Genomic DNA, 10,386 nt, shown 5'->3' on the forward strand with positions numbered 1-10,386 from the left:
GCAAAAATGTGTTTGCCATGAGCTTGGCAAAGCAGAGAAAACCATTACCCGTCCAACTCTCACCTGTAAAATCTTCAGATTTCCCCAGAACCACAGCAGAGAAATCCTCAGGTCACTGAGAAGGAGTTTTTCACTTTCAGACCAGTAAGAACTCATTATTCCAAGATGATTAAAAGGACGTGGTCAGCTGCCTCACACCTCCTGCTACCCAAGGAGATGTTCTGCAAATGGAAGGAAAGATGGAACTGGGTGTGGAGGGATGGAGAAGGGTTGAGTTAAAGTCATGGCAGAAATGAAAGCTCCCTAATTCAATCAAATAAGACCTGTGTAAAGGTAATCTGCCAGGCTGTCTGAAATGGACAGATTGCTGACATCCCCTTTAATCAAGCTCTTGGAAATAAAACTGAGATGGGGGGGATGTAACCCAGATAATGAAGAATTGCACGGAGTCATGCTGGAGACAAAGGCAAGTGGGAGAAGTCAGGTGGGGGGAGGCGGTAGAATCGTGTGCCAGTTCAATTTAATTAGTTCATTATCCCTAATTTAATTTCAAACTTCGTTAAAGATAAATTAGATTGGGGAAAAGTCACAGTGGGACTGGGGAAGGAAGTCAAAGGGCACCCGGCTGCTAAATGTGTTAAAAAACACCGGGCTGGTTTTGATCCCCTCCCTTTTGCCACTCCGTAAATGAGTTCAGGGAACAAAGCAGGAGCAAAGCAACTCCCGGTTCAGGTGCTGAGGACAGGTAAAAGGACACAGGGAATTCTCTTCCTCTGGCCCTGGCATTCTCCAGCTGCCCTGCCCCGACCCCACCTGTGAGCAGCGAGCACAAAACGGGCTCCAGCAAGAAAAGAAGGATTTGTTTGCACTCCGAAGCGCTGGCAAAACTGCACCTGGTGTCTTCGGCAATGCTTCATGGGCGCCTGTCTCGTGGCCACATTAACTGGGAGATAAGCAGGAAGAAAAATGCCTTCCTGAGCCCGTATATTGTCCCAGACAGCGCAAAAAGGAGCGTCCTACAGCTCCTTTTGCTGCCACCCCATCACACCCAGCCCAGCTTCCACTTCCGTTAACTGAGGATCTCTCCTAGGAGACCTTTCTGTCCATCAGAGCCATCCCCTGCTTTTCCCAACGAGCTCACAGACTTCCCCTCCCACTTAATTGATAACAAATTACAAGAAACCCCCTCGCCCGCTTTGCCTCACTAAATTTCTGTAATTAAGACAACTTCCCTTTCAGGTTAGCTTAACCCAGAAAAGTAATGATCTCTATGAAGCAGGAGGGGAGCGTGGTTAAATACAGGGTTTTTCCCCCTTGCAGGTGTGGAAAGGGGTTCTGTAGAGTGTGACAGCTCTTGAGAGTAGATTGTACAGGGGACAGGACTTTGCACATCCCATTTTCCCTATCTGTGAGCCCCTTTTTATGTCTTTTTATCAGCTGGGGCCATCAGAAGAACAGCAAACATTTATTTAAGGTTAAGGTAAAGTTAGTGAGGCTTTTTCATGGCCCCTAGCTTGGGTTCCTCTGGTTGAAGAGCTCTAATGCTGCCCTTGTCCACATTTTCACTCGGTGATTAAAAGGATAAAGTGGACAAAAACTGTGGGAATGGCCCACCCAAATTTAGGATCCCAGCAGAGCAATTCCACTGCTGACTTTTAAAAGCTCAGTCTATAGGATCAACAGTTTTGCCAGTGGAAGAGAAATGAAAGTGAGACTGGCCTCAGCATTGCTGCTGTTTTCCTGCAGCTCAGGCAAACTTTCCCTCGCTGGGCCCAGCCAGGCTGTTCCCAAAATTGCCTTTGTGCCCCTCCCAGCGGTCTGAGACACCAATAAATTATTCTCCACACCTTGCTTTCTGTAGGATTTTTTTTTTTTCTTTTTTTTTTTAAAGCATCCTGGTGAAATATTCATCCAGGAGCTGGCAGCAGATGGGCCGAGTGGATTGTTCTGTTCCTCCAGGCGTTTTCTCCTGAGGGTCAACCCCTTGTCCTTTCCACTAAACTGACTGCTCCCGAGGTTTTGAAAGGGAACAGGGAAGGACTCAAGGGCAAGTTGCTTGCTTCAAACAGCCCCTGCTCAAACCACAGCCATCAAAGCGTTTTCCAGCGCTGTTTGCTCCCTCTTGGAGAAGAAATTATCTCCCGGTGAGCGCCTCTGAGTGCAGGTTGGTTTTAAAAACATCCTGGCTCAATGTCCGTCCTGCTTGGGTCATCCTGCAGGTTCTCCAGAGCAGGAAAGGGTCTGGAAGCAGGGAGGAATCCTTCCCATCTGCTGCCACCCTCTGGGGAGCCGCAGCCCTGGGCTGTGGGAGGGATGCTCCTGAAGGCCAGGAGAGCCAAGTGTCCACACACACCCAGCAGCAGAGGGAAAAACCACAGAGCAGCCTCGGCTTTGAAAGTGGTTTTCTGCTCTCTGTAGTTGATTTGACCCACAAACCTGCCCCCGGAGCTTCCCAGGGAGCTGTTCACACAGGTGAAGCCCAGCGCTTCTGTCTCCCACGTAAGCACCAGGCACAATAAGCGCATTTTGCATCCCAAGCCCCCGGTAGGACACGTGTGCCCTTTAAATGGAAGAGCACGGCCCGGTTTAGATTAATGACGCCTTCAAGTGCCGCCTTCCCAAAACTCAGGTGTGGAAAGAGTTAGAAAGCGTGAAAATAAACTGCCCTTCCTTTGGCTGGCTGCTTGTTTTGCCCAGAGAGCAGAGTATTTACAGACAAGGGACAAACCATGCCCAAGCCATGCATATTCATCAATGATCTGGGTATTTCAAGGAGGGAGAGGAAAACCTTGCAGTGTGAGGGATTTACAGCCTGGGTCTCCATTTTCCCGAAGCAGCGAGCTTGGTAAACTAGTTAATATTCCATCCTGCTTGCTCTCTGTGTGTCTCAGCAAGGAACTGAAGGGCTTGTGTGCGTTTTCTGGCCGGCGATCCCGGAGTTTTCACCCGCTGACTTTTGTCTCTACTTGCAGAACTTTGGAAAGTGTCACTCAGAGATATCGAATGCGAGTGATTACCTGACCCGCTGTTACTCACATGAAGATCGATATCTGGAGAAGATCCCTCATGTCTATGCCCCCTTGTCAGACCTCCCGCAAGATCTTTATCCTCACCATTCCGACATCTCCTTCCGCTGCCCACCTCCCGGCTCCCGGGCTCCTTACATCTGTCCTAAGGAACAGTATGTTTAAAGTGTCAACACTGCTAACAAAAACAACAAAAAAAAAACCCCAAAAAACAAAAATAAGAAGAAACTCATGGCTTTCACCTCTCCTGTCGCTCAGCAACCAAGGCCTTTCGGCTCCCCCTCCCTCCCTTTGCCATCGCTCATTTTATCGATTGATTTTCAAACCCGGGTGCAATTGCCACGATTAGTTCGAAGCGTCTGCCTGCCTCGCTAATGCTCAAGGGAACACTCTGCCTTCTCCCACGTCCCCTCCAGTACCCGCATCTCTCTTTTCTCCTCCTGGCTCTGTGTGTGCATGTGTCTGTGGGTGACAGCTGCCCTGTGGTGGATGGGATGTGCCCAGCCCAGTCCAGTGTCCGTAGTTTTTCCCCCTGTGTCAATCCCTGCACTCTTTGCACCGGAGTAGCCGGGTGTGGATTATTCACAGCCCTCGCTGCAGCTTGTGTGAGGTTTTACAGCACAGCCAGTGCTCAAATCTGAGGCTGTGGCTTTTTTTTCTTCTTCTTTTTTTCTTTTTTTTTTTTTTTTTTTTCCTTGTTCCTTTTCCCCCTCAGAAGCGAGGATAGCAAATCCCCGTTTTGTGAAGAGCTAAACAGCCAAGATTGCTGAACCAAATCATAAGATGCTTATAACGAAAGATGCTCAAAACCAACCCAAAAATAGAGATCAGGACTTGGTTTAGGCGGTTTGTTTCTGTCCTTTTCCCTTCCTGCTCCCACTCCCAATCTCTTGGATTGACTCTTTAAAAAAAGAGGACATATTTTGGAGTCAACACATTTGGAGAAAGCATCCTTTAAATAACAGGTCTGATAACCTGAAACCCAAAGGAGAAAAATAATTATAAAGGAAAACATTCTCTCTAATTTTCCCTTCAAAGCCTGATGTGGCCCCCCACGAGCTTTTCCCCCCTCTCTTCCTCGCATCTGTTGATTGGAATTTTAAAATTAACTCAGGCAGAATATGAAGAATAAATCAGGATTTCAGGTAATCTCCTTGCTCTTAACGCAGGATAAAAGCCAATAGAGGAATTTGGCCTTTTAACTTTTATAAAAGCATCTTAGTTTTGGGACTACACCTTTTTTTGATATTGGGATGTGTGTGGGTGTGTAAATCCAAACATGTGCATTCCCATGACCACAAAGTGTTCTAGAGAAAGGAATTTATCTCCACATCACATTTGTGTTCACTTGTATTAGAGAAAACGAAACAAAAAAATATCGCTATACACTTCAATGTATATAAAAGCCAAGAAGAGGAAGAGGAGGACAAGGAATGAGCATCCTGCCTAAGAGCTTGGTTCCAGGAATAACCTGGTTTCAGGAATAACTTGGTTCCAGGAATAACCTGGTTTCAGGAATAACTTGGTTCCAGGAATAACTTGGTTTCAGGAATAACTTGGTTCCAGGAATAACTTGGTTTCAGGAATAACTTGGTTTCAGGAATAACTTCCGCCTGTCTCACCCATGGCATGGAAGAGGTGATGGTTCTGAGCACGGGGATAAAGCTTTGTGGCCAGAGGGCGTTTCCTTTGCTTTGGCTCAGGCTGGGAATTTGGCATTCTGCAGACACTAAAATCCCTCTGGAAAACGTGAGGATGCTTGAGCTGAGGGCGTGAGAGAGGGAGAGGTGGGCACCACACCCTGATCCTGCTGCCCAGGCACCCAAACCCTGCCAGTGCTGCTCGTACAGGTGAGAAATGAAACTCCCAGCGGGTGACAGCTCCTGTCAGAGGAGCTGTGACCACACAGATGCCCCAGCCCAGCTCCTGCCATGCTCTGAGGCCCCCCTGTGTTTCTGTCTCTCTGGATCCCAGCAGCTCTGCTTGTTCTCTGCCCCTGCTGTGTCCCCGTCACCTCGTCCCTCCCGCTCCCCACATCCCTGTCACTCTGCCTCGTGGGTTCCCTGCAGGCTGGCAAACACCTCGGGGTGTGGGAGAGGAGTTCTTACCCTGCTCGGTGGGGCAACGCAGCCCTGTGGGGGATGACACCACGTGCGTGGATCCCCCGGGCTCCTGAATGGCAAAAAACCACCCCCAGCTCTTCCCACCCCTTCCCCGGGGCACGCTGCCGCTCTGTGCTCGAGACAGGACGCTGGCTGCTCACCAGGACAAGGTTTGTGGGGGGCTGCACCTGCAGAGGGGTTTTCCAGCCTCACACTAAATGACAGGTGGGTGCCTGGCTGCCTGAGCAGTGGATGAAGGGGAATTTTGGGTGCAGTTTTTGGCCGAGCTGGAACGGGCAGCAGCGGCTCTGCCACGTGCTGGTGCAGGGAGCACCCTCATTCCCAAAGGATCGGGGCACTATCGCCAGGACACAGCCGTGGAGTGCTCCTCACAACTTTTCAATCCAGTCCTGACGGATGCAAACCTTTCTGGAGTCATTTGTATCCACATTTCCTCTGCCGGTCTCCAGAGGATTCAGCCGGTCGTTCCCTCACGCCAAAGGACTCCAGTGCTCCGTGTCTCAATTCAGAAAATGCATTTTTCTCTCTGGTTTTCTCCCCAACACACCTTGGGTGCTTTCTGGCTCCCACAGAACTGGGTGTGCTCAGAACTGAAGGCACAGCCACCTCACTGGACCTGCCAAATCTACCTTTGCTCCCTCCCTTTGGAAAGGTGATGCGGTGCTGGAAGCCCCACGGGTCCCTGACGTCCTGGAATCAACCCAGCACCACTGACCATGAGGAAAAAGCAAGCAAAAATCCATTCCAAACTCCCCTACCTGCATGCCTGGAATAGCAGAGCGCTGTGGTTTGATTTGGAGCCTTCACCTGATGCGGTTTCAGACAGATCCAGGAATTTAAATGAGAAGGGGAATATGTTCAGGTCTTCAGATACTGGAGGAAAGGAGCCAGACAAAATGATTGCTTGCCAGAGGAGGCAGAGAACACGTTGCAGGTGGTTTTCTCTGCTGCCCATGTCTGGGACGAAGATCCTTTGATGAGGAAGGGGAAGGCAGGGATACAAACTGCAGCATTACAGAAAAACTCTGCTTGCCTTGTGCAGCTTTGAATCTGAGCTGCCCACTGAAGTCTGCCACAAAGGGTTTTACTGGGCTTGCAGCAAAGCAAAAGGATTTCAATGCTCCCTGAAAAGGTAAAAGGCAGGAGAAGCCTCAGTTCAAAGCAGCAGTTTGACTCGTGCCAGCACAGGTATTTAATCTAGGAATGTCTTGGTTCTCTCTGCCTCTCCTGAAGAGCTGGGTTGATCTCAAAATGATGGCAAGAGAGCCTCGCCACACGCCACCAAATTCCCTTGCACCCTAGGAAAAGGGGGGAAACCCTGAAGGAAAACCCTGAAGTAAGAAACAGTGAGCCCACTGTTTCGGTTTTCCAGATCTGTGCTTGGTTCTGATTCAGGGCTCTCACTCCTCACTGCCTCCTGTCACACAGCGTTTGCCCAATGGCTCTTTCCAAACCTCCCTGCACCTGCTGCCACGGGCTAAATCCTCACTTTGCTCCAGGATAAGGCCGCCCATGCCCGGGGGCAGCCGGCAGGTGCTGAAATCAGGGCCAAGGGGAGGTGTTCTCCTGCTGACACGGTGCCAACTGACTTTAAAAGATCCCTGCTCTGGCGGCTGAGCCACCCAGCAGCGCTGCTGGGCGTGGATTGCTGAACAAATCCAACTGGAAACCGGTGGAGTGGGATCCAGCGGGCTGGCAGTGCACGGGAGGAGCTGGTATTGTAGGATAGAGAGTGGTTTAGGTTGAAAAGACCTCTGAGATGGAGCTGTTCTTCCTGTTGCTGGGGTGAAATGTCACGGGTTCTGTTCCATGTGTTGGTGGCACTGACACCAGAGCTCTTGCAGATGGAAAAGACTGACTGCAGAACTTAAATAAAAGTGAGCTGAAGAGTTACAGCAGCTTCTGTCCTGCCTGTGGGGCCTGTGTGGGGTGTTTGATGTCTGCCTCGCTCCCAGGGCTGCCTTCTTGCTGAGTTGTCCTCCACATCCCTCGTCCCTGGCACTGCACCCCCCAAAACGCACCCACACACACTCCTGCCTTCTCCCAGGAGTCACTGCCCATTCCAGAGGCTCCTCAGGAGTGGAATATCCCATTTTTCCTGTGGTATCCCTCCCTGCCTGCAGCACAGGGGACACAGGACTCAAAGGTAAGCAGAGGAGCAGAGTTCAGTGACCTCCAGGGCGATGTCAGCCGCTCTTCCCTGCCCCGGCTCTGCCCCCAGAGCGGTCAGGGTGCTCAGGAGATGCCAGCCTCCCTTCATTTTGTTTGGGAATCCTGCTCCAGCCTCCCCCTGCACGTGGGTGGGACAGATTCAGTCACAAACAGCCAGTCCTCGGGGCCAGCAGCTATTTAGGGAAAGAAAAGGGGGGGTTCCTCCTCCTCTCCAGCCCACTTCTCATGCCAGTGGCCTGATTTCCTTGCGCAGGCACTCAGCCCTGGTTCCAGAGGCGGGGAGACACTGAACCTGCACTGCTGGGGGAACAGGGGGTGAGCCCAACCCAGAACCTCCTCAGGAGCCTCCCCACCAGACACAACTGGCCCATAAACCATTTATTGATGGCATTTTTCGGTGCTGACTCTGAGAATGGAAAAGCCCCGGGATGTTTCTTAACAGCGAAGCTGCACTGCACAAGGATGGAGCCTCTGGCTCTGGGTAAAGGCCTTTGGGGACAATTTAGCCACAGATTTGGGGCAGGGGGAGGGTGGAGGGTCTGAATGCAGCAGCACCAGCAGCAGCCAAAGCTGGTTATTACTGGCAGGGGTTTGTTGGGTTGAGGGAGGGAAGCTGCCACAATTGTGCTGAGAACTCCAGGGTTTCTCTGGGCTGTTTCTCAGAAATATCAAGGAGACACAATTCTCCTCAAGGCCAGGCTATCACACAGGCTGGTGGGAGCAGAGTGCTGGCAGTGCTCTCCTCAGTCTGCACAAAAACAGGTTTATCCTGTATTTCTGGATCCTGGCATCTCCCCCCAGGACTGCATTTACTTCCCAGAAAGGGGATAATAATCTGGATTTACATCCCACCTGGCAGTTTTTAAAACATTTGCCCGCAGACCGCCCATCTAAACGTGGCCCCTCTGAGCTGAAAAGTCACACCAACACCCAGTGTGGCACCAGAAACGCCTTGCACTGGTGAAAGCTGCACCACTCCAACAGAGGTGCTGGCAAACACAACCCCTCCAGCCCCTTTCTTGTTTCCTCATGGCTGTCAGGGCCAGCGCTGAGTTTTGCAGCCGCTTTCTCCAGTGCTGAATGTCTGATCAGCGCCACGATCAGAACAGAAAACTTCCTGCTGGGTCATTTTATGGCTGTGTAGAAATTTATGCATCTATTCATAATGTGTAAGACTAAAACACAGCTCTTGGACTGCACTAAATACATCAAAGCTATCAAAACACTTACATGGGATAAGCAAATTGATACTTAGGTAGTGTAAGGTGAAAAGATGCTGTTTTACCATCTAATCACCTTCGGAAAGATCTTTTCTCCTAGAACTGAAAACCAGGCCCCATGGAGGGTGGAAGATGTTCAGAGTGAGGTGGGGGGGGAGCTGCAAATTCAAGGCCAGCACAGGAAAGGGCTGCACTGAAGATTTCACATCCCTGCTGCAAACAGGGCAGGCTGAGCTATTTTTTATTATTATTTATTTTATTTTTTTCCCCTTTTCTCTGCTGTCATGCTCTATTTTCTTCCCCTTTGTGGCAGAGGGGAGGTGAGGTTTTAAAGGCTGCCAAGAGCACATCCAGCCCTGCTCCTCTGGTGGAACAGCACCACAGACAGAATGAACTTTCTCCAAGCTTCCTCCCAACCCCAGCTCCCCTCCCCATCGCAATCCAGGCTCGAGTGCCATCATTTTCATATCACTGCTAATTACATTAATTATTCTCCTCAGCATAAAACTCATTAAGCTGGAATTTGCGGTTCATTAAGTCAGAGCCCGGGTTCTTCCTCGGCGCAGCGTTGTGGGGTCAGGATTATTTCTGTCCTGGCTGGGGGCAGGTTCTAATCCTCGTCTCCCTTTAGCGCCTGCTAAAGTGTGACCAAAGTCGTGTGTGCCACCTCAGGAGTGTCACAGCGGGCAGGGGGTGGCTCTGAACCTCGGGAGGACAGGAAAGGTCAGCACTGCTGCTGTGAAATGTGGTTTGTTCCAGCTCAGGGGACATCAGGTGTGACCAGCAGAGCCGGGGGAGTGCTTGAGGCAGGGTGACGCAGCAGGATGTGGGAAAGGTGTGGGAAAAGGTTTGTTCACCAGGAAATCCAGCTCCACTCCTGCTGCAGAGATACCCTGAGCCTCTGGAAGTGGCTCCCAGCAGTGGATTTTCTGCCTGAGCTAAGGCAATGAACTCAGGGGGCTGAAATAGGAGGGAGATGTTCTCCAGGGGGGCTTTGAGGGTGTCCAACCACTCCCTGTGAGTGCCACGGGCTGGAAAATTCATCCTGGCCATGCCTTTGGGGCTGGAAAGTCCATCCTGGCCATGCCTTTGGGGCTGGAAAGTCCATCCTGGCCATGCCTTTGGGGCTGGAAAGTTCATCCTGATCGTGCCTTTAGGGCTGGAAAGTCCATCCTGGCCGTGCCTTTGGGGCTGGAAAGTCCATCCTGGCCGTGCCTTTGGGGCTGGAAAGTCCATCCTGGCCATGCCTTTGGGGCTGGAAAGTTCATCCTGGCTGTGCCTTTGGGGCTGGAAAGTCCATCCTGGCTGTGCCTTTGGGGCTGGAAAGTCCATCCTGGCCGTGCCTTTGGGGCTGGAAAGTCCATCCTGGCCGTGCCTTTGGGTGACAGCAGTGCTGTGTGCCCGTTCTCCTCGTGCCTGTGCCAGGCTGGAGGGTTTATCCAGCTGAGGGGCCCCACCTGCACCCCCTGAGACCTGAAGGTGACGAGCACTTCCACCCTCCCGGGGTGATGCTGTCACCTCCTGCCCTCCCAGGGACACCTCTGTCATTAACCAGCGCCTGCCCTTCTCCTGGAGAGCAGCCAGGAGTAACCTGTCGCTGATTTTGGAGAATAAAACCCGAGCTGGGAATGGGAGGAACAAGGAGAAGCTGTTCATGCCCCAGCCCTGACCCAGGAGCTGGAAGGGATGGGCAGGATCGCTTCTAACGGACCTGACCCACGGGGAATCCATTTCCTGAGCGCAGTCCCTTCTCCTCACCCTGCACATGTTCCTACCACGCTCCCTAATCACCGTAATTAAGCAGTCACACGCTGAGTGATGTCAGACACAGGGTTCAGAGTCGTT

The 10,386-nt window shown here is 51.4% G+C and overlaps 1 protein-coding gene across 2 annotated transcripts in view; it reads left to right on the forward strand.

Annotated features, from left to right (window-relative positions):
* Positions 1 to 3,628, forward strand: part of NECTIN1 (nectin cell adhesion molecule 1) — an 88,853-nt gene extending 85,225 nt beyond the window's left edge. Inside the window, exon 10 of one of the 2 annotated variants that reach the window (XM_040085218.2) lies at positions 2,973 to 3,628. In XM_040085218.2, coding sequence (XP_039941152.1) covers positions 2,973 to 3,191 — 219 coding nt within the window. In that variant the 3' untranslated portion in view covers positions 3,192 to 3,628. The remainder of the gene's footprint in view (positions 1 to 2,972) is intronic. The other variant, XM_040085219.2, reaches the window with a different exon arrangement.
* Positions 3,629 to 10,386: the final 6,758 nt, after the last annotated feature.

Source organism: Hirundo rustica, chromosome 23 (genome assembly GCF_015227805.2).
Source record: "Hirundo rustica isolate bHirRus1 chromosome 23, bHirRus1.pri.v3, whole genome shotgun sequence".
NCBI classification, from domain to species: Eukaryota; Metazoa; Chordata; class Aves; order Passeriformes; family Hirundinidae; genus Hirundo; species Hirundo rustica.